General features: G+C 57.2%; 1 protein-coding gene across 1 annotated transcript in view; it reads right to left on the bottom strand.

Moving 5' to 3' along the window:
* LOC124592640 (proteoglycan 4-like) overlaps positions 1-23,680 on the bottom strand; it is a 144,786-nt gene that overhangs the window by 76,365 nt on the left and 44,741 nt on the right. The window contains exon 2 of the mRNA XM_047131857.1: positions 5,463-5,737. Within this exon, the coding sequence (XP_046987813.1) occupies positions 5,463-5,737 (275 nt within the window). The remainder of the gene's footprint in view (positions 1-5,462; positions 5,738-23,680) is intronic.

Below are 23,680 nucleotides of genomic sequence, written 5' to 3'. Positions count from 1 at the left end.
CATCTGTGACCAGAGAGTTTGCGCTGGACTGCGCGAGTGTTGCGAGCGGTTCTCAGTCAGTCAGTAGTCGTTGCGAGTCCGTAGCTATGTGTAGTTGAGGGCTGTACTCTGTCAGTAGTCGTCGCGTGCAGTACGCTAATAGTCGTCATGCAGAGCGGTCGGTCAGTAGTAGCAGCCGAGCGCGGTTGTGTGATGTAGGCGGTCGGCAACACTGGTCAAGATGGTGAATAAGGTATACTGTTAATTAATATAATCATTAGATAATGAAAAATTGTATTTATTGTAATTATTCTCCAACAAGTTCCCCAATAATAATTTTTATTTCAAAAGCATTTTTCAAACATTTAATTGTTTATTGAACTAAAGAGTTCGTTGCACTTCACATTTCATTCCACTTCTTTGAAGAAAAATGTCACTAAAATCACAAAAAAAGAGAATATTATTATTTGCAATGCAGTTCCTCCAAGCGCTGCGCAACAACCAGAGCAGAAATGTGACATCCATTTATTCGGAGGTAAGACTTTAATTCTGATTGTTTTGCACAGGGCCAAAGACCGATATTTCGGTTTAATTGAAGTTTCTTGTCACTGAACGGACTTTTTTAAATGTTGTGTGAAGACTTTATATTTGAGTCAGATTGCGAATTTCACATTTTTGTTGCCATTTTCAATACCTCTCATTGTGGGCGAGGTTACAATTAGCGCAATGTCCATTAGCATCCGTAAATAACATTGTCCATTATTTTAAATTTTGCTGGGAGGTTACAACACACACACACACACACAAAAAAAAAAAAAAAAAAAAAAAAAAACAAAAAAAAACAAAAAAATTGCATTTATATCCGCTCCTCAATTGTAGATACCCCTTACACAGCTGTGTGCAATGAATGAGTGCTGGCTGGTAATTAATTGCACTCCTTGGAGGGAAATGCCATAGGAAGTAGTCTTTAAAAAGTGAATGTTTTTCGTTAAGAGACAAAAGTTACTTTAGAAAAAAAGTAATAGTGGGGCTTTTGTTGTTGAACAAAATAAGTACAATGAACATACGTTATCAGATTTGCGCAATGCAGCGTCACACCACCTTTTGATTATAACACAATAGACTATACATCGTCCCGAACCGTGACCAGAGTCGCGAGACGAGCAGAGCACGCCGCCGACGCCCGCTCAGTACAACCGTCCACCCGCTACTACTGTCGACCGACTACTACCTCTCCCGACTCGCGCTACAATATATATATAACAACTGTTCCTGGCGACCCGGTGCGTGCCACTACTGTCGTCTGGCGCGGTCCAAGCGCCGACTAGCAGCGATAAAGAACTCTCTGGTCAGACAGAGATGCTGTCATGCCTCGCCATCGCTCTGGTAATGAATACATACGTGTTGCAGCGTGCGTACCACCGGAACACGCAGTGGCGGAGCCAAAGACTGTGTTGTCGAGGTCGAGTGCGAGCGGGAAGAGAGGCAGCGTCGGCACGGAGATGCAAGCGAGCGCGAGACGCACGGGGGCTGCGGCGTGGCGCGTTTGCGGTCGGCGCCTTTGGTGGCAACGGCCGGGACAAGCAGCGGTGTATGGTGTGGTGCGGGGCGGACAGGGGCGGCGGTGGACGGGGAGGAGGCGGCGCGACGACGGCATGGGGGCGAAAACGGGACGGGGGACGGCGGATGTTGAGAGGCGTCACGCGCGGACAGGACACAGACACAGAGACACACAGATTGGAAAGGGAGGGTGCGCGGTAGTAGTTGGGAATGTGCGTACCGTGCGGGATGGGAGTGGGCGAGGAACACGGTCGTGGCCCCTGTTTTGGGTGCGTGTGATGACGTCGGTGTGTTGTGGGAAGGGAAGGTGCTGTGGCGGCGGCGCGTAATGGGCGTAGGCCGAAAAGAGAAAGGAACGTGGGCAGTGTGTTGGCAAGCGTCGGTTCGACTGCGACGTTGATGGGCAGGGCAGGGCAGGGCAGGGCAGGGCAGGGCAAGGTTAATGGTGGTAGGAGTAGGCGTGTGGGCGCAAAAAAATCTGCCGCTGCAGCGCGGTGCCGTAACCGCCATGGCGGGAAGGAGAGAGGGCCAAAGAAAGAAAGAAAGAAAGAAGAAAACAAAAAAAAAAAAAAAAAAGGAGGGGGGGGCGAAAGTGGAGAGGCGGTGGTGTGAGAAGGGCGGGGGCGGAAGGAAGGCAGGAAGGACAAGAGGCGAGGCGACGGCTTGCTTTGTGTATCGGTCGGTCTCTGGCTATGCTTCGTTTTCTGCAGCAGGGTCGGTGCGCGGCGTGGCTCGCGGCAGTGGGAACGCCTGGTGGCTGGACGGCCAGCAATGCAGTTGGATGGGCGGCCACAGCACCGCACCTGTGCCCGAGGAGGAGACGCTGGCGGCGGGCCCTGAGGTGAGGCCGGCTCGGCTGGGGCTGTGGATGTGTAGGTGTGCGCCGCTGCTGCAACAACGAGTAAAACGCGAGAAGAAGGGATGGCGGTAGAGAGAGAAAAAAAAAAAACAAAAGGTCGTGTTGTGTTGATGCGCAGGCAGACGCGTACAGAGGGACGAGCCCGGTCTGCAGCAGGGTGTGGCCGTGCCGAGTGCAGAGCAGCGGCGGCTCGGTTCGGTTCGGCCCGGCCCGGCGGGCCGCGCTGTTGTCGCGGACGTGAGCGCCCCCTGGCGGGTGGCCGGAGGCGGCGCGGCGTGTTGGACGTGTGGCTGGTGGCAGTGCACAATTTGCGAGTGGCTGGCGGTGCGGTGTGGTGTGGCGTGGCGGTTGGCGCGTCGGGCGGCGGAGAGGTATGTGTTGCGGGCGCCCTTTGCTGCGCTGCGTCGTTGCGTGTGCCGTACAGGGCGGGCGCTTGTCGACTGTGTGGGCGGTGTGGCGAATTGGCGTGAAAACGGCTGCCGAGAGGTGTGTGGTAGCGAGCCGGTCGGTGGTGTCAGTGCGAAGGGGAATGTGCGTGCGTGTTTGGCGGTGTCGGTGTGCTTTTTGCGGCGTGAGAGTGGGAATTAGTGGGGCCGGCTGTTGTGTTGGTTCCTTGTGTCTTGTGTCGCGTAGCTTGATGGCAACGTGGAAGGACGCCGGTTTCGTTTTCGTTTCGAGCCTTGCGTGTGGTTGTCGACGTTGACTGGTTGGCGTGTGCCGATGCACGTGCATGTGTGGGTCGCGAGTGCGTTTTTGGCTGGCTGTGTGTGTGTGTGTGTGTGTGTGTGTGTGTGTGTGTGTTTTGGGGGGGAAGGGGGAGGCGGTGGTGAAAGTGCAGTCGTCGGGTGGGGCTGGGGCTGTGCGTCGTGGCGGAAAGGTGGTAGGTTGCGGGAAGCGAGCCCGTCGTTGACGGTGTCGCGTGAGTTGTGAATCGAGTGGGGCGCGGGGCGCGGGGCGCGGGACAGGAGCAGCGTGCCGCTGCGTCGTGGTCGTCAGCAGAGGCTGTGCGTGTGCTTGTCCTTTTTGTGGGCGGTTCGGTTCGTGCGAGGCGTTTTTGTTTTGTGTTGCCCTAGTTGTTAGTTTATTTTGTTTGTGTTTGTTATTTTGAGACGACGACTGGTTGGTGGCGTGCGCGCGAAGTGGCGGTGTGCGCTTCCCGTGTCGTTTGTGTTGTTTGGTTTTTTTGTTTTTGTGTGTTTTTTTTTTTTTTTTTTTTTTTTTTTTTTTTTTGCACTGGGCCCCGGTGGGTGGGTGCGTGTGTGTCGATTGCCGGCTGGCGAAAGGTGCGCCATCGGCGGGGTGGGTCGCCGGCACAAGTAGAGGCGGCGGCGTTGTTGTTGCTGTTGTTGTGTGGTGTTTGTTTTGTTCGGCTGTGTCGGCGAGCTGTGTTGCGGTGCGTGTGAATGGTGGTGCAAAAGTGCTGGCGTTGGGGCTGCGACTGCGACGGCGGCGAGCCGCGGGCGCGCCATTGATAGTGATGTTGTGAACAGCGGCTGTGTACGGTAGTGGTGTTGTTGTAGCACGACGTGCATCCGGGCCGGCGCGGAAAGCGCAGTTGCGGGCGGTTGCCCTTCGGTGCCAGCCATGTCGCGTGAGCGGCGGGTTGCTCTGGTGTCGACACGTGGTGCTCTGGGTTGTTGTGTGGTGCCCTTTGGCCGGTGGGGGTGGTTCGCGTGTGTCTCGTTCGCGCTCGGTGTCTGGTCGTGGTCGTGCTGCTCCCCCGTCTGTCGGCGGTTTCCGACGTCGTCTGTACGTTTTTGTTCGTTTGCGGCGTGCGTGCCGACGTCGTCCCGTCGCGACCTTTCAACCGAAAGTGTGGCGCCCGAAGGTGAACGAACGTAACCCTGACCTCGGCGCTTTACGCTGAGCCGAGCGAACCGAACCGAACCTAACCTGTGGTGTGGCGAGGTGAGCTCAGCCTGTGAGCCCCTAACGTCTACGTAAGGTAAGCTGTCCGGCTCACGCCTCACGTTTGAACGCTTTTTTAACCTACGTTTGACGCTTCTTAACCTAGCACTGACCCCTTAACCTAACGTGTAACCTAACCTAACCTAACCTCTGACGCCTGACGTGTTTGAATGCTTAACCTAAGTTTGACGCTTAACCTAACCCAAGTCCCCTTAACCTAACCCACGTCCACCTAACCTAACCTAACGTAGACGTGTAAACGTAATGTGTAACGCGTAACGTGTAAGGTCGGCTGTCGTGTGTGCTTGACGGCAGATTGGGTTGGTCTGTAGATTCGGATTGCGGTTTGCCTCGGTCGAGGGGTTGGGTCGGAAGCGGCGAGGGGCGGCGGCGCCTGTTGCGCAGGCGGCGTCCGTTTGCGGCGGGCAATTGGTGAGAAACGGCTGTGAATGTTGGCCGGCGAGAGGAGGAGGACGGCGCGCGATGTGGCCCGACGGCTGCGGGCCGATCGGGAAACGGCGGGAGGGCGACGGAAGGCGATGGGGCGGCGGAGGCGCGTTTGCACGGCCGTCATCGCCGCACGCCTCGGCTTGTGTGGCTGTGGCGCCGGCCGCGCTGGCCGGGCTGCCGCGGCGACGGTGTGGGAGTTTTGCCGAAGGTTTGGCCATTGTGGCGGGTCGTCGGCTGGGGCTGTGGGGGCGGCATTTGGGCGGGGGCGGCGATTCTCGGCGGGCCGACCCAGGCTGTAGCGCGCGGTAGCTGCAGTTTGGCCGTGGTTTGCGGCGCTGCCGTGGCGACTGGTTGGCGACTGTGGTGTGGCTGTGTGTAGCCCCATCCTCGGTGGTTTGAAAGGCGCGGGCGGTTGTGGCGCAGGTTTGGGGCTGCTCCGCACAGGCTGTCGGACGTTGGGCGGTAGCAAGCGCGGGAGGCGCGGCGCGGCGGCGCGCAGAGTGGCGGCCGCTCTCTCGGCCGTCCGCGCCCGCCCGCGACACTGGCTGGGCCTTGTGATTCTCTGCTCTCGGAACAACAGGAGAGGCGGCCGCCGAGGCAGGGCAACGACCGCAAAAGCGCGCCAAGTCGCAGACAATGCGGCGCCACAAAATGGAGCCCCCGCTCCGCACGCATCGACGAGAAATGGCGGACAGACTCCGCCTACCGCAGCCCAGCCGGCAGCTGGCCCATCTGCAGGACAAAGCGCCGTTGCCCCGCCCACAGCGCTGCCGCGCAGGCAGGTAGTCCCGGCCGCTGCACCCCTGCAGCGCCAGGCTCCCCTCCCTGCAGCGACCCAGCGCGTTGCGGGCCAATCAGCGCGAGCCTTCCCGGCCCCGCCGGCACGCGCAGCGGACCAACCACCGGCAGCCGCGCCTGACCTTGCGAGCCCGAAGGACTTCCCGGAGCCAAGATGGCGGCGTCCCACGGCTCCCCGCCATACTGTCGGCGCCCGACAAGATGGCGGACAAATGGAGACCAACGCGCGCCATGTTGTCGGCGGCAACGCTGCCAATGAAGCCCGCGTGGAACGGATGCTCAGCTGCATGGAAACAATGATGCAGCAGATGACTGAGCTCCTGGCCGTGGTGCAGAAAGTTGCATCCGCCATCCAACCATGCAGCCATCATGCCTGAAGCGCTAAGGAGTTTAACAGCCTGCGTCTTCAACGCCGAGGGACTCCTTAAGCAGGCAGGCGAATTCCGGCAGCTTATACGGGACGAGAACATCGACGTATGTCTCGTCACCGAAACGTGGCTTAAGCCTGGCGTCCGAGTCGGCGTAGCGAACTACGAATGCTACAGGGACGACAGGCCAACACACGGAGGCGGCACAGCGGTGTATGTACGGAGGACGCTACGACACCACCGCGTCCAAATACCGGAACTGGCAAAGACAGAAGCGACTGCCGTATCAGTGGAGACGGCACACGGCGCCATAACGTTCGTCGCTGTCTACAGACCGCCTAGAGGAGCGCTCCTACCGGGAGACTACAACAAGTTGCTGGCTCTCCCCGGAAAAATCATACTGGGGGGAGACTTCAACGCGAAGCATGCGGTCTGGAACAGCAGGACGACCAACACAAGCGGGCGGCGCTTACTCCATGTCGCGGAACGCCACGAAGCTGTCGTCATCGGTCCTCATGAACCGACAATATATCCACGGAACCGGGGCCACCCGGATATCCTGGATATCATGATCATCAAGGGCGCTCGCCTGCACGTCACGGCCGGTACGCGGCCAAAGATGTCCTCCGACCACGTACCGGTCATATTTGACCTCGACGCCGACGCTCTCCCAAGACAGCGGAGAGGGCTCGACATACGAGACATCAGCTGGGACGAGTTCCGCAACGCCGTCGCCGATTCCCTTGAGGCCACACCGGACGCGGCGGAACACGGAGCAGACGCAGCACTTCAACACATCAGGCAGTCGATAGTTGACGCCGCGGCAGCGGCCACGCCTGTCAGAGACGACGCCAACATCGACTGCCGGCCACACCCTCTGCCACGACACATCCGGGAGGCTATAGCGCAAAAGAACCGCCTACAGCGCGAGTGGCAGAGGACAAGAAATCGAGCCACAAAGCGCGAATTAAATAGATTGTGCCGGCATATCAAGGCCGATGTAGACACGCACCGCAATCAGGAGTGGGCGCGCAAGGTGGAGCAACTAAACATCGATGACGGCTCGGCGTGGAAAGCCGTAAAAGGCTACCTGCGCCGTATGCAACGGATTCCCCCGCTGCAAGTGGGAGCCGAATTCGTGAGCGAGCCGAACGCGAAGGCAGAAGCCCTAGCGGACGCGTTCGCCGCGAATTTCACTCCGGTCGACGACCCGATAGACGCCGCCCACATCCAGATGGTAGAAGAACGCCTCCCCGTCTTCCTCGATGCGGAGTATGACGAGGTAGAAGACGCCATTCCGCCGATCTCAGCCGACGAAGTCAAGCTGCAACTTCGCCACCTAAATGCTAAAAAAGCAGGTGGACCAGATGACGTAACGAACATAATGCTGAAGCAGCTACCTGACACGGCAGCCGACGTCCTCGCGTCAACCTTCAACCAGGTGCTGCTCAGCAAACAGTTCCCGTCGTGCTGGAAGCATGCTGAAATAGTAGCCCTCCCCAAGCCAGGGAAGGACATTCGAAGGGCGAAAAACTACAGGCCAATCAGCCTGCTTCCAGCACTTTCGAAAATATTCGAACGCCTGTATCTGGTCCGCCTGCGGGCGATCATCGAGGCAGAACAACTACTACCAAACGAACAGTTTGGCTTCAGGAGCCAACACGCCACGACACACCAGCTGCTGCGCCTAACAGAGGAGGCGTTCGGTGCCATCGACCGACGCGAGTATTTCGGCGCTCTCCTGCTCGACGTGTCGCGTGCCTTCGACTCCGTGTGGCATCGGGGCCTCCTGTTCAAACTATTTGACCTGGGCGTCCCGGTGTCGCACGTGAAGCTCTTACAGAGCTACCTCGAGGGCAGAACGTTCCACGTCAGAGCAGACAGTGGAATCTCCACGGAGCGTCGCATACTCGCGGGTGTACCTCAAGGCTCGGTCGTTGGGCCGACGCTCTACTCTCTGTACACGGCCGACCCACCGCGCACAGCCCACGTCAACCTGGCGCTGTATGCGGACGACACGGCCGTGTACAGCCGCAGCAGATGCGTCGAGGCGTTGCAGCGGAAACTTCAGACGGCCACCGACGCCCTCACTGACTGGGCGAAAAAATGGCGCCTGGCGTACAATGGGGAGAAGTCCCAGGCCATCGTCATTGCGACGAGACACGTCAAGGACGACGCGCCCACAGTCTCGGTCCGAGGCGTCCCGGTCCCGTGGAACGGTACTGTGAAGTACCTGGGCGTCACACTGGACCGGCACCTCACCTGGAGGCCACACGTGGAGAGCATCAGGGGCAAAGCACTGGGTAGACTAAGACTCCTCTACCCACTGCTAAACCCCACTACGACGCTGCCTACCTGCGTCGGCCTCACGCTATATAAGTCCGTAATTCGACCTCTCCTCGAATACGCGGCGGTAGTGTGGGGCAACACGGCGCAAACTAACCTGGAGCGGCTGCAAAAACTGCAGAACAGGGCTCTCAGGTTAGCTCTTCACCTCCCAAGGGACTTCCCGACGGAGGACACTCACGTGGTCGCAGACATCGAACCGCTACGCAGGCGATTCGAAGAAGCGGCCACAAACTTCTACAACAAAGCGGGTACATCCACCAACCCGCTGATAAGGAATCTGGGACAACGTCCACACTGGCGACGCACACTCCGCTGGCCGGACCTGCTGAGACGGCCAGCAGACGTTGCCGCCCTACCAGATTAGAAGACATTGCTACGTAACAAGTAGCGCCTAGCCACACCTGCTGGGGAAAAAAAAAAAAAAAAAAAAACCGCAGCAAGCATCAATTATCAAATTGCCCACGAAGCAGGGCAGCATAGACACCCAAAAGCTTCTCTCTAAGAAAAACCTGGAAGGACACTGATGTCCCACTTGTTGAAGGAAGGGTAGAGCGATTCTACCAGAACTTCACCCACACACCAGTAGTGTCAACCTGGAGGACACTACACCATGATGCGACAGCCATTCTCTGCTCTGCTGCTGTGCTGTGCTTGCGTGCCTGCCGTCCCGCTCGCTCTCGCTGTGTGTTACGCGCGTCGTCGAAATGGCAGATCAGGCGGCTACGAACGAGACTGCTGCGGCACCCGCCGCCACCGGCACTACGAAGAAGGCCAAGTCTGCGTCGTCTGCGAAGAAGCCGCGCGCCAAGCCTGCGCACCCGCGCACCTCTGAGATGGTGACGGCCGCCATCAAGAGTCTGAAGGAGCGCGGCGGGTCGTCGCTGCAGGCGATCAAGAAGTACATAGCCGCGCACTACAAGCTGGACGCGGAGAAGCTGGCGCCGTTTATCAAGAAGTACCTCAAGTCGGCCGTCGTGGCGGGCGAGCTGGTGCAGACGAAGGGGAAGGGCGCGTCCGGCTCGTTCAAGCTTGCCGGCGCCGGCGGCGGCGGGGGGGCGGCCGAGGGCGGCAAGGCTCGTGCTGGCGGTGCCAAGAAGAAGCGCGCCGCTCCGGCCAGCAAGGAGAAGAAGGGCGCCCGTGCGGCCGGCGCAAAGAAGGCTGGTGGCGTGAAGGCGGCGACCGGTCGGAAGGCGGGCGCCGCCAAGAAGGCGTCTGCGGCGTCGGCCGCTCCCGCGGGTGCGAAGAAGGCGGCTGCGGCCAAGCCGGCCAAGGCCAAGTCGCCGTCGAAGGCGAAGAAGGCCGCCAAGGTTCCGACGAAGAAGCCGAAGGCGCCGCGCCCGAAGAAGGCGACGACGCCGTCTAAGGCGAAGGCTTCGCCCAAGAAGAAGAAGTAGAGTAGAGGAGAAAGAGATGGGAAAGGAAGGGTTTGGCGCTTGGCTCCGTCGTCCCCACCCCCCGTCGTCGTCTAGTGGCGCGCAAGAGACGCGCGGCCCAAAACGGCCCTTCTCAGGGCCATCAAAGCACGTCGGGGAAGGTTTTGATTGTCGTGTTGCGTTTGGTGTGGGGGTCTGTCTGTATGCCCGTGGGGATGCTGTTTGCGTGCCGCGGTGGTTGGATTGCGGGGGTCGGTGGCGGGTGTGGGCGGCGGTAGCGGTAAGCGGTGTTGTTGTTGTTGTCGTGGTTGATTGTCGCCGTGTTTGTGGCGGCGGCCGACGGTTGGTTTTCTGTCACGTTGTTGTTTTGTTTGAATACGTTGGTTGGCTTGCCTGCGTTCGTTCTTCTCGGATGTCTGTCGTCTTGTCGAGTCGTGTCTGGTCTTTGTTTTGTTCCTTTGTGTGTGTTATGTTTTGCAACGGGGGGCACGTTGAGATGTGGGAAGGAGTCGGCGGGGGATTTCGGTGGCGTGTAGAGCGAGCGAGCGCGCCTGCCTGGCCGTTGGCCGTCGGAGTGGAGTGCGGGTGTTTTTGTTTTTGTTTTCGAAACGAAAGCGGCGGCCGGCCAGCCACCCGTGCGGTGTGACGTCGGCCGTTGGGTATTGTGCGCCGGGGAGGGATGATGTGTGATTGTTGCGCGCTGCTAGCAGGCAGGCAGAGTGAGCGGGTGTGGCGGACGGACGGGAAGTGGTGGTTTTTGTTTTTGGGTTGCGGGGCGAGAGGCAGGCGACCGACAAAGGTTGCTCGCGACGGAGAGATGTTAGTGGCCCTGAAAAGGGCCGTTTTTGTTTGTGCGGTGCGGTGCCGCGGCGCGGTTTAGGCGCGCTCGCCGCGGATGCGGCGCGCGAGCTGGATGTCCTTGGGCATGATGGTGACGCGCTTGGCGTGGATTGCGCACAGGTTGGTGTCTTCGAAGAGGCCGACGAGGTAGGCCTCGCTGGCCTCCTGCAGGGCCATGACTGCGGAGCTCTGGAAGCGCAGGTCGGTCTTGAAGTCCTGGGCGATCTCGCGCACTAGGCGCTGGAATGGCAGCTTGCGGATGAGCAGCTCTGTGCTCTTCTGGTAGCGCCTGATTTCTCGCAGGGCGACGGTGCCCGGCCTGTAGCGGTGGGGCTTCTTGACGCCTCCGGTGGCGGGCGCGCTCTTCCTCGCCGCCTTGGTGGCGAGCTGTTTGCGCGGCGCCTTTCCGCCGGTGGACTTGCGGGCCGTTTGCTTTGTGCGGGCCATGGCGGTAGCGGTAGCGGAGCGGCGTGCGTGGAGGTTAGGTGCGGCGCGGCGTCCGGTGCTGCCTTGACAACGGGCCCGCGCGCCTCCGTGCTGCGCTTATATGCCCTCGGTTGCGCGTGGTGGGGGGAGGGCGGGCCAGAGTCTATATAGGGGGGCGGCGGGCGCGCTGGGCGCAGACCGTAGCCGACTCTCCAGCCGCTGCAGCTGCTGTTTGTGCACGTTTTGCTTTGCCCGAGGAAGGAAGGATGACAGGCCGCGGCAAGGGAGGAAAGGGGCTCGGCAAGGGTGGCGCCAAGCGGCACCGCAAGGTGTTGCGCGACAACATCCAGGGCATCACGAAGCCCGCCATCCGCCGCCTGGCTCGCAGGGGCGGCGTGAAGCGCATCTCTGGTCTGATCTACGAGGAGACCCGCGGGGTGCTGAAGGTGTTCCTGGAGAACGTGATCCGCGACGCGGTGACGTACACTGAGCACGCCAAGCGCAAGACTGTGACGGCCATGGACGTGGTGTACGCCCTGAAGAGGCAGGGGCGCACCCTGTACGGTTTCGGCGGTTAGGCTGCGTCGCAGCGGGCGCTGGCCTTCCCGCGGCCGTGCTTGTGGGTGGGAGAGACTAGAAAACGGCCCTTTTCAGGGCCACCACACTGTTCGGAAGTTGAAAAGTGCGAAAGAGTCTGTGTTGTTGCTGCGTGTGTGCGCTGTGTTGTTTGTTTGTTTCTCTCTCTCTTTCTTTCTTTGTTTCTTTCTTTCCGTTTGTGAGCGACGTGATGTGACTGGGAGGGGAGAAGGAAAGGAAACGTGTCATGTGGCTGGCTGTGTGTGGAGCTGCTTCGTTTGTGTGTCTTTGTATCGATCGCGACGGAGATGGCGGGCTGTGTGTTGTTGTGCGAGAGGCGGTGATTATTTGCTTGCGTGGTTTGGCTCTGTGTGTTTGCGGCGGCGTTGGGGTTTCCGAGGCAAGGCGGCCGGATCAGCTGTTTCGTTCGTGTCGACGGCCGTTGCGCGCGGGAGTGGAGGGCGGTGTGTCGACACGCCTCCCTTTAACAATGGTCATTATTGCTGCCGTTGTCGTTTGGAAGGCGACTGCGACCGTGCAAAATGTGTGTGTGTGTGTGTGTTGGGCCACACGGGCTGTGTGGACGACAAGATGGCGGACGTGCGCCGGCGGCGGCTGTGCTGTGAAAGTGCAAAGTTAAAAAACAAAACAAGGTGCGGCGAGGACGACTGAAATTTTGCTTTGGACGTAGGTTTGTGTGGTGGCCCTGAAAAGGGCCGATTGTTGTGGGCCGAGCCGGCAAAGCGCGTTGCGTGCAGGGGAGCACGCGGCGGCTGCGATTGCCTGGCCTCCTTTAGGCCTTCTTCTCGGTCTTCTTTGGCAGCAGGACGGCCTGGATGTTGGGCAGGACACCACCCTGTGCGATGGTGACGCCCGACAGGAGCTTGTTGAGCTCCTCGTCGTTGCGGATGGCAAGCTGCAGGTGGCGCGGGATGATGCGCGTCTTCTTGTTGTCGCGGGCCGCGTTTCCGGCCAGCTCGAGCACCTCAGCCGCGAGGTACTCCATGACGGCGGCGAGGTAGACGGGCGCCCCGGCGCCGACGCGCTCTGCGTAGTTTCCCTTGCGCAGGAGGCGGTGGATTCTGCCGACCGGGAACTGGAGCCCAGCCCTGCTTGAGCGGGACTTTGACTTGCCCTTGACTTTGCCTCCCTTTCCGCGTCCGGACATGGCGATGGGCTAGCGACGGTGCACACGAAACGGAAACGAAAACGACCGGTGCGAGCGGCAGCGAGTCGAGCAGCGGAGTGCGTGCCGGCGCAGCCGGGGTGGGGGTGCTTTATGGGCTCGGGTGCGGCGGCCGGTTGCGCGCGCGCCCCATTGGTCGGCGGCCGCAACAGGGCGAGCTGGTAAAGGTGCGGCGGCGGCTGGCGGCGGGTGCCACTGTGTGGGGAGACGCTGACTAGAGCGGAGCGCTTGGTACTGGTGTTGCTGCTGCCGTACGTTGGTTCGAGATGCCGCCCAAGACTAGCGGGAAGGCCGCCAAGAAGGCTGGCAAGGCGCAGAAGAACATTTCGAAGGGCGACAAGAAGAAGAAGCGCAAGAGGAAGGAGAGCTATGCCATCTACATCTACAAGGTGCTGAAGCAGGTGCACCCTGACACGGGCATCTCGTCGAAGGCGATGAGCATCATGAACAGCTTCGTGAACGACATTTTCGAGCGCATTGCGGCCGAGGCTTCTCGGCTGGCGCACTACAACAAGCGCTCGACCATCACGTCCCGCGAGATCCAGACCGCTGTGCGGCTGTTGCTGCCTGGCGAGCTGGCCAAGCACGCCGTGAGCGAGGGCACGAAGGCGGTGACCAAGTACACGAGCTCCAAGTAAGGAGGTGGCTCTGGAATGGAAGGAAGGATGGAGAAGGCTCCTCCGTTGCGAGAGCGGCAAAACGGCCCTTTTCAGGGCCACCAACTTGCCTTTTGCGGGAAGGGCGGAATTGTTGTTGTTGTTTGTGTGGACGGCTGTGATGTATGTGTGCATTTTGATTGTGGGTGGGGGGGCGCGTCAAAGCGTGTTGCGCGGGGTACGGCCACGAGGTTGGTCGCCGTGGCGTGGAATGGTGGCACGCCTCGTTGGCGTGGTTTTTGACCCATTGGTGTTGTTGGTGTGTGTGTGTGTGTTACCCGTCTGCGAGGGGGGACTGTGCGATCGGCGACTTTTGTGTCACCGTAACGACGGCCGTTTGCGGGTTTGTTTTTTTGCACATCATACATGGCGAGGGTGAAATGTGAAATGTTTTTGTTTGGTTGTTTTTTTTTTTTTTTGCCGCCCACTATTCCCTTTGCTGTACGCCGAGTTTGACAATGGTGCGACGTAACTGCAGCGTGGAGGTGTGTGAGTGACGTTGAAATGAACGTGCCATTAAGACGCATTGTTGTTGTATTGTACTGTACGTGTACGGCGAACACGCACGATGATGTACCATTCGACTCTGATGTTTGATAGCCGTGTCTGACTGATTGCGTACGACGCACGCACACCGATGTCGTCATTCAAGATGCACGCGTGTCCAGTGCAGTACAGTAAGCGCGACGCTAGACGACGACGGCGGCGGCGGCGGCGGCGGCGGCGGTCGTTTGTTTGGCGAATGTCTGTACACGTGTTTGTCTGTGTCCATCCGGTGCGTATTTGTTTGTTTGAAAGTGTTTTGTGTGTCGGTGACGTGGTCCGATCCGTCGCCCCCTGAGTAACTGTCGATCGGCGCGATAGACGGGCGTCACGCAACTGAACCGAAGTCTTGGGCACACCCGTCATACTGTTGTACACCGTCGCGCTGAGAACGGTAACGAAAGGTTGACTTTGATCGGTCGAATGTCTGGGCAGAACGTGAGGAATGAGGCAAGAGTGCAAGGAGGGGGGGCAAAAGAGAGAGGAAGGGAAAAAGGGGAGAAACGCATTCGTAGAGCAACGGAACGTTCCCGTGTCGGAGGCGTATTGGAGCCGCACTGAAATGCGTTTAACGGCGGCGCGGCTGCAAGTGTCTGCCGTGGTGAACGTTACCTTTGACGGCTGCATTGGGCTTTGCCTTTGCTTTTGCTTTCGCTTTCGCTTTCCCGGATGTACGTAACGTTTGTTGATATGGTTCTGAGGAAGAGTGTATGACAGTGCCGTGCCGTCCATGTTCGTGTGCCCTCCCATTGTGTGTATGCTATTGTCTGTGTACGTGAATGATGTATGTAGGTGTTAGTGGACATGTTTTACCATTGGGGGGAAATGGATCGTCGATAGTTGCCGTCACTCTGTCACGGTCGAGATGACGCACCCTCCGTACAGAAAGGTGTCGAGAAAGTGAGTGTGTGTGTGCGTGCGTCCGTGAATTGGCAGTGTTTGGAGGTGGGCGTGCCCTGCATGTGGCCCGGAAGGCTGTTCGTTAGGCGGTAGTGTTGTGTGGACAGGGGAGGGGCATGCGTAACGCTGCTGGCATGGCATTTCGGGAGATGGGAGGGGGCAAACGAGGAGCGGCGGCCAAAGACGGGACGGGGAGGGGCGCGGTGTGGGTGGCTTGCGCCTGTGCTCGGCGTTGTGGTTTGTGCAAAAGAGGAGGAGAAAAACAATGTGAGTTGCCAGGGAGGGGAGCGGTGTTGTGTTGTGGTTGTCGTGGTGTAGCCGCAGACGCGGCTGTCAGTGAACGTGGCGAGACGGACGGATGCGCGGAGGGGCGGGGGCGGCGCATTTCGCCGGTGCCGTGCCATGCCTGAAAGCCGCGTGGTCGCTGTGTTGTTGGTGGCGTGGGGGCGAGGAGAGTACCGTACGGGTGTGCTTGTGCGCCGGAAATGGCACACTGCGCCCGCCCGTCTTGGAGGCTGATGGCTGTGGTGTGGAAATGGGGCGCGGTGATGTTGAAGCAGTTGAAGAACAGAAAAGAAACCAAGAAAACGGAAGGCGTGATGCGGCGGTGGTGGTGAGAGCGGGAAAAACAAAACAAAAAAAAAAGAAGGAAAAACAACGAGAAAACAAAAAGTCTATCAATATTAAAATGGAAATGGACCCAGGTATAACCTCCCTGCACAAATAGCAGAGAGTCCGATGATAATAAAAATGTGCCAGAATGTTAACGTCCCTACAAAACAAACCCAACGATAATATTAATGAAAGAGTGAACCGTATGTAACATTGCAACAGACATAATGAAACCTGATAAATTGTATAAGGGCAGCAGCGTTGACCTTTGGCCCTGTATTCAGAATAAAAAGAGCCAAAGATCGTTACCCCAATGAAAAAGACACTGAAACACGTATGTAACATAGTAGCGATGGCGAGACATTGTAGCATCTGTGACCAGAGAGTTTGCGCTGGACTGCGCGAGTGTTGCGAGCGGTTCTCAGTCAGTCAGTAGTCGTTGCGAGTCCGTAGCTATGTGTAGTTGAGGGCTGTACTCTGTCAGTAGTCGTCGCGTGCAGTACGCTAATAGTCGTCATGCAGAGCGGTCGGTCAGTAGTAGCAGCCGAGCGCGGTTGTGTGATGTAGGCGGTCGGCAACACTGGTCAAGATGGTGAATAAGGTATACTGTTAATTAATATAATCATTAGATAATGAAAAATTGTATTTATTGTAATTATTCTCCAACAAGTTCCCCAATAATAATTTTTATTTCAAAAGCATTTTTCAAACATTTAATTGTTTATTGAACTAAAGAGTTCGTTGCACTTCACATTTCATTCCACTTCTTTGAAGAAAAATGTCACTAAAATCACAAAAAAAGAGAATATTATTATTTGCAATGCAGTTCCTCCAAGCGCTGCGCAACAACCAGAGCAGAAATGTGACATCCATTTATTCGGAGGTAAGACTTTAATTCTGATTGTTTTGCACAGGGCCAAAGACCGATATTTCGGTTTAATTGAAGTTTCTTGTCACTGAACGGACTTTTTTAAATGTTGTGTGAAGACTTTATATTTGAGTCAGATTGCGAATTTCACATTTTTGTTGCCATTTTCAATACCTCTCATTGTGGGCGAGGTTACAATTAGCGCAATGTCCATTAGCATCCGTAAATAACATTGTCCATTATTTTAAATTTTGCTGGGAGGTTACAACACACACACACACACACAAAAAAAAAAAAAAAAAAAAAAAACAAACAAAAAAAAACAAAAAAATTGCATTTATATCCGCTCCTCAATTGTAGATACCCCTTACACAGCTGTGTGCAATGAATGAGTGCTGGCTGGTAATTAATTGCACTCCTTGGAGGGAAATGCCATAGGAAGTAGTCTTTAAAAAGTGAATGTTTTTCGTTAAGAGACAAAAGTTACTTTAGAAAAAAAGTAATAGTGGGGCTTTTGTTGTTGAACAAAATAAGTACAATGAACATACGTTATCAGATTTGCGCAATGCAGCGTCACACCACCTTTTGATTATAACACAATAGACTATACATCGTCCCGAACCGTGACCAGAGTCGCGAGACGAGCAGAGCACGCCGCCGACGCCCGCTCAGTACAACCGTCCACCCGCTACTACTGTCGACCGACTACTACCTCTCCCGACTCGCGCTACAATATATATATAACAACTGTTCCTGGCGACCCGGTGCGTGCCACTACTGTCGTCTGGCGCGGTCCAAGCGCCGACTAGCAGCGATAAAGAACTCTCTGGTCAGACAGAGATGCTGTCATGCCTCGCCATCGCTCTGGTAATGAATACATACGTGTTGCAGCGTGCGTACCACCGGAACACGCAGTGGCGGAGCCAAAGACTGTGTTGTCGAGGTCGAGTGCGAGCGGGAAGAGAGGCAGCGTCGGCACGGAGATGCAAGCGAGCGCGAGACGCACGGGGGCTGCGGCGTGGCGCGTTTGCGGTCGGCGCCTTTGGTGGCAACGGCCGGGACAAGCAGCGGTGTATGGTGTGGTGCGGGGCGGACAGGGGCGGCGGTGGACGGGGAGGAGGCGGCGCGACGACGGCATGGGGGCGAAAACGGGACGGGGGACGGCGGATGTTGAGAGGCGTCACGCGCGGACAGGACACAGACACAGAGACACACAGATTGGAAAGGGAGGGTGCGCGGTAGTAGTTGGGAATGTGCGTACCGTGCGGGATGGGAGTGGGCGAGGAACACGGTCGTGGCCCCTGTTTTGGGTGCGTGTGATGACGTCGGTGTGTTGTGGGAAGGGAAGGTGCTGTGGCGGCGGCGCGTAATGGGCGTAGGCCGAAAAGAGAAAGGAACGTGGGCAGTGTGTTGGCAAGCGTCGGTTCGACTGCGACGTTGATGGGCAGGGCAGGGCAGGGCAGGGCAGGGCAGGGCAAGGTTAATGGTGGTAGGAGTAGGCGTGTGGGCGCAAAAAAATCTGCCGCTGCAGCGCGGTGCCGTAACCGCCATGGCGGGAAGGAGAGAGGGCCAAAGAAAGAAAGAAAGAAAGAAGAAAACAAAAAAAAAAAAAAAAAAGGAGGGGGGGGCGAAAGTGGAGAGGCGGTGGTGTGAGAAGGGCGGGGGCGGAAGGAAGGCAGGAAGGACAAGAGGCGAGGCGACGGCTTGCTTTGTGTATCGGTCGGTCTCTGGCTATGCTTCGTTTTCTGCAGCAGGGTCGGTGCGCGGCGTGGCTCGCGGCAGTGGGAACGCCTGGTGGCTGGACGGCCAGCAATGCGGTTGGATGGGCGGCCACAGCACCGCACCTGTGCCCGAGGAGGAGACGCTGGCGGCGGGCCCTGAGGTGAGGCCGGCTCGGCTGGGGCTGTGGATGTGTAGGTGTGCGCCGCTGCTGCAACAACGAGTAAAACGCGAGAAGAAGGGATGGCGGTAGAGAGAGAAAAAAAAAAAACAAAAGGTCGTGTTGTGTTGATGCGCAGGCAGACGCGTACAGAGGGACGAGCCCGGTCTGCAGCAGGGTGTGGCCGTGCCGAGTGCAGAGCAGCGGCGGCTCGGTTCGGTTCGGCCCGGCCCGGCGGGCCGCGCTGTTGTCGCGGACGTGAGCGCCCCCTGGCGGGTGGCCGGAGGCGGCGCGGCGTGTTGGACGTGTGGCTGGTGGCAGTGCACAATTTGCGAGTGGCTGGCGGTGCGGTGTGGTGTGGCGTGGCGGTTGGCGCGTCGGGCGGCGGAGAGGTATGTGTTGCGGGCGCCCTTTGCTGCGCTGCGTCGTTGCGTGTGCCGTACAGGGCGGGCGCTTGTCGACTGTGTGGGCGGTGTGGCGAATTGGCGTGAAAACGGCTGCCGAGAGGTGTGTGGTAGCGAGCCGGTCGGTGGTGTCAGTGCGAAGGGGAATGTGCGTGCGTGTTTGGCGGTGTCGGTGTGCTTTTTGCGGCGTGAGAGTGGGAATTAGTGGGGCCGGCTGTTGTGTTGGTTCCTTGTGTCTTGTGTCGCGTAGCTTGATGGCAACGTGGAAGGACGCCGGTTTCGTTTTCGTTTCGAGCCTTGCGTGTGGTTGTCGACGTTGACTGGTTGGCGTGTGCCGATGCACGTGCATGTGTGGGTCGCGAGTGCGTTTTTGGCTGGCTGTGTGTGTGTGTGTGTGTGTGTGTGTGTGTGTGTGTGTTTTGGGGGGGAAGGGGGAGGCGGTGGTGAAAGTGCAGTCGTCGGGTGGGGCTGGGGCTGTGCGTCGTGGCGGAAAGGTGGTAGGTTGCGGGAAGCGAGCCCGTCGTTGACGGTGTCGCGTGAGTTGTGAATCGAGTGGGGCGCGGGGCGCGGGGCGCGGGACAGGAGCAGCGTGCCGCTGCGTCGTGGTCGTCAGCAGAGGCTGTGCGTGTGCTTGTCCTTTTTGTGGGCGGTTCGGTTCGTGCGAGGCGTTTTTGTTTTGTGTTGCCCTAGTTGTTAGTTTATTTTGTTTGTGTTTGTTATTTTGAGACGACGACTGGTTGGTGGCGTGCGCGCGAAGTGGCGGTGTGCGCTTCCCGTGTCGTTTGTGTTGTTTGGTTTTTTTGTTTTTGTGTGTTTTTTTTTTTTTTTTTTTTTTTTTTTTTTTTTTGCACTGGGCCCCGGTGGGTGGGTGCGTGTGTGTCGATTGCCGGCTGGCGAAAGGTGCGCCATCGGCGGGGTGGGTCGCCGGCACAAGTAGAGGCGGCGGCGTTGTTGTTGCTGTTGTTGTGTGGTGTTTGTTTTGTTCGGCTGTGTCGGCGAGCTGTGTTGCGGTGCGTGTGAATGGTGGTGCAAAAGTGCTGGCGTTGGGGCTGCGACTGCGACGGCGGCGAGCCGCGGGCGCGCCATTGATAGTGATGTTGTGAACAGCGGCTGTGTACGGTAGTGGTGTTGTTGTAGCACGACGTGCATCCGGGCCGGCGCGGAAAGCGCAGTTGCGGGCGGTTGCCCTTCGGTGCCAGCCATGTCGCGTGAGCGGCGGGTTGCTCTGGTGTCGACACGTGGTGCTCTGGGTTGTTGTGTGGTGCCCTTTGGCCGGTGGGGGTGGTTCGCGTGTGTCTCGTTCGCGCTCGGTGTCTGGTCGTGGTCGTGCTGCTCCCCCGTCTGTCGGCGGTTTCCGACGTCGTCTGTACGTTTTTGTTCGTTTGCGGCGTGCGTGCCGACGTCGTCCCGTCGCGACCTTTCAACCGAAAGTGTGGCGCCCGAAGGTGAACGAACGTAACCCTGACCTCGGCGCTTTACGCTGAGCCGAGCGAACCGAACCGAACCTAACCTGTGGTGTGGCGAGGTGAGCTCAGCCTGTGAGCCCCTAACGTCTACGTAAGGTAAGCTGTCCGGCTCACGCCTCACGTTTGAACGCTTTTTTAACCTACGTTTGACGCTTCTTAACCTAGCACTGACCCCTTAACCTAACGTGTAACCTAACCTAACCTAACCTCTGACGCCTGACGTGTTTGAATGCTTAACCTAAGTTTGACGCTTAACCTAACCCAAGTCCCCTTAACCTAACCCACGTCCACCTAACCTAACCTAACGTAGACGTGTAAACGTAATGTGTAACGCGTAACGTGTAAGGTCGGCTGTCGTGTGTGCTTGACGGCAGATTGGGTTGGTCTGTAGATTCGGATTGCGGTTTGCCTCGGTCGAGGGGTTGGGTCGGAAGCGGCGAGGGGCGGCGGCGCCTGTTGCGCAGGCGGCGTCCGTTTGCGGCGGGCAATTGGTGAGAAACGGCTGTGAATGTTGGCCGGCGAGAGGAGGAGGACGGCGCGCGATGTGGCCCGACGGCTGCGGGCCGATCGGGAAACGGCGGGAGGGCGACGGAAGGCGATGGGGCGGCGGAGGCGCGTTTGCACGGCCGTCATCGCCGCACGCCTCGGCTTGTGTGGCTGTGGCGCCGGCCGCGCTGGCCGGGCTGCCGCGGCGACGGTGTGGGAGTTTTGCCGAAGGTTTGGCCATTGTGGCGGGTCGTCGGCTGGGGCTGTGGGGGCGGCATTTGGGCGGGGGCGGCGATTCTCGGCGGGCCGACCCAGGCTGTAGCGCGCGGTAGCTGCAGTTTGGCCGTGGTTTGCGGCGCTGCCGTGGCGACTGGTTGGCGACTGTGGTGTGGCTGTGTGTAGCCCCATCCTCGGTGGTTTGAAAGGCGCGGGCGGTTGTGGCGCAGGTTTGGGGCTGCTCCGCACAGGCTGTCGGACGTTGGGCGGTAGCAAGCGCGGGAGGCGCGGCGCGGCGGCGCGCAGAGTGGCGGCCGCTCTCTCGGCCGTCCGCGCCCGCCCGCGACACTGGCTGGGCCTTGTGATTCTCTGCCCCCAACGGGGGAAAAACCACTACGGCTACAACTGAAGCCGGAGCCGCTGCCATTGAAGCGGAAAAGCGCAAGATGGCCGCCGCAGCTGCTGCCGCCGCGGAAGAAACCAAGATGGCCGCCGGCGCTATAACACCAACCGAACGACACCAAATTGATATCAGAGACATATATAGCACCAACCAGCAAAGCCAGCATGAAACAAACCACCTAGTGGGAGCGGAAGGAAGAAAAACGGAACATTATGCGTCATCGAGCGAGGACGAAGAAATGGACCAAGACACGCCACAAATAGATCAAAACACGTACCAAATGCAACAAATGGAGCTATACGAAGATAACGAGGGCTTCAGAGTGCCAAGAAAAACAATCAAGAGGAAAAACTCCGCTGAAACCGACTCCCAAAACAAGCAGTTCACAATCGAAACGAGGAACAGATTTGACACCTTGCAGAATACCCAAAACCTGCAAACAGGGAACGGTACACCACAAGAGACGCCTCAACAGAGCCAAAACCCGACAACATCGCAGAGAATAACGCCGAAAAAGCCCAGGGTACCTCCCATAACCATACAGTATGCAGGCCACTACCTGACATTAAACGCAGCACTGAAAAAAGAAATGGAAGGACCCATTAGGGTGATACACAAAGGAAAGTCAATAAAGTACCACTTTGAGTCGGTCAGAGACCAAAGAACAGCACTGGCCTTCTTCAGACGCCACCAAATCGGAAATTACACCCACCAGCTTCAAGAAGACAGACAGCTGAAAGTAGTCATCAAAGGTCTGCCTGACACAGTCACAGAAGACGAACTCAACGCTGACTTAAGATACAACAACTTCCACCCGAATAATGTACACCAGTACAAGAAAAGGATTCCTGAAACAAGGGAGCTTAAACCCATGGACGTGTTCTGCATATCACTAGACAAAAAACCTGAAAACCAGAACATCTACAACTTGAGATACCTACTTGACACAAAAGTAACAATTGAGACTTACAAAAACAGAGATGGACCGCCACAGTGTAAGAAGTGCCAAGGATTTTTTCACACAGCGGGATACTGTGGCATGCCCACCAGATGCGCAAGATGTGGAGGTGATCACAGAGCAAAAGATTGCCAGCTACCAACAAATGCCATCCCACACTGCATCAACTGTGGAGAAGACGGGCATGCAGCGTCCCACAGAGGCTGCAGGGCTTATCAGGAAGCAGCAGAAGCGTACGGAAGAGAAAACCAACACCACCTGCAAAGACAAACAAGACAACAACAACAACAGATAAGACCGACAGCAATGCCAACACCAGCAGAGGCACAACAAAGAGGGAGAAGAAGAGCATGGGGCAACATTAACACACAAGGAGCAGAACAAACAACAGGAAACCAAGGGATGATGGAAGGAGTCAAGGGCTTCATTGACGAAGTTAAATCCATCTGGGCATCCTTCAACTGGAGACAAGTACTGAACACAGCACGATCAACACTACAAGAAGTAAACTCAGCACCTGACGCCATGTCAAAATTGATGGCTATCGCTGGAGGAGCGATGAAAATTTTCGAAATCTTTAATGGAAATTAACAAGAGAGGACAAAAACTACTGCGCATCTGCAACTTCAACGCATGTGGTATCAAAAACAAAAAGGACCTCCTCAACGAATTCATTGAGCAAAACAAAATAGATGTGCTAATAGTCACAGAGACCCACTTACGTCCATCCCAAAGCTGCAAACTGAGGAACATGATATGTCACCGCACAGATAGAGTAAACAGGATGGGTGGAGGAACTGCCATATACCTCAGACAAAACATAATACATCACCCAGAGCCAACCCCTCCAATGACAGCTCTGGAGGCAACACTGGTGAACATAGAGACGTCCAATGGCAAACTGCTACTAGTAGCAGCATACCTCAGCCCAAGAGCGAACCTGGAAGAAAATGATTTAACACAGATCTTCGATAACCACGACCGCATACTACTGGCAGGCGACCTAAATGCGAAGCACGAAGCGTGGAATGCACACAGGAGCAACGCTAGAGGAGAAGCACTACACAACCTGGAAGAAAGGCTCCAAGCCGTCGTCACAGCCCCCCTAGAAGCGACCTATGTACCCTTCAACAGCAGACACCAACCAGACGTCCTGGATATATTCATGGTCAAGAACATGGATCCAGATATGGAAATGCAGGTTAGAAACAGCCTAACATCAGACCATCTTCCAGTAATCACTCAATTAGGCGAGACAATAGAACCCCCACCACAAAGTCAAAAAATAACAACAGACTGGAACCAATTCAGCCGCTGGCTGAATAACAACGTTAACCCCACTGCCCCACTCAACAATGAACAGCAAATTGACGAGGTGATTGGTACCCTCGCGGACCAGATCAAAAACGCGCAAAGAAAGGCCACAACCAAAATGACATTCGTGGAAGGAAAGAACAGCGAGCTCCCACCGTTGATCCAAGACCTCAAGTACCTCAAAAACAGAGCGAGGAAGCGATGGATTCGAGACAGAAACCCAGAAGACAGAAGAGAGGTGAATAGACTCACGCGTGAAATACACAAAAGAGTGCTAGAATGGAAGGCGGAAAAGTGGGAGGA

The sequence above is a fragment of the Schistocerca americana genome, unplaced genomic scaffold, assembly GCF_021461395.2.
Source record: "Schistocerca americana isolate TAMUIC-IGC-003095 unplaced genomic scaffold, iqSchAmer2.1 HiC_scaffold_95, whole genome shotgun sequence".
Taxonomy (NCBI): domain Eukaryota; kingdom Metazoa; phylum Arthropoda; class Insecta; order Orthoptera; family Acrididae; genus Schistocerca; species Schistocerca americana.
The sequence above is the reverse complement of the archived record's forward strand: the minus strand, read 5'-3'. Positions and strand labels throughout refer to the sequence as shown.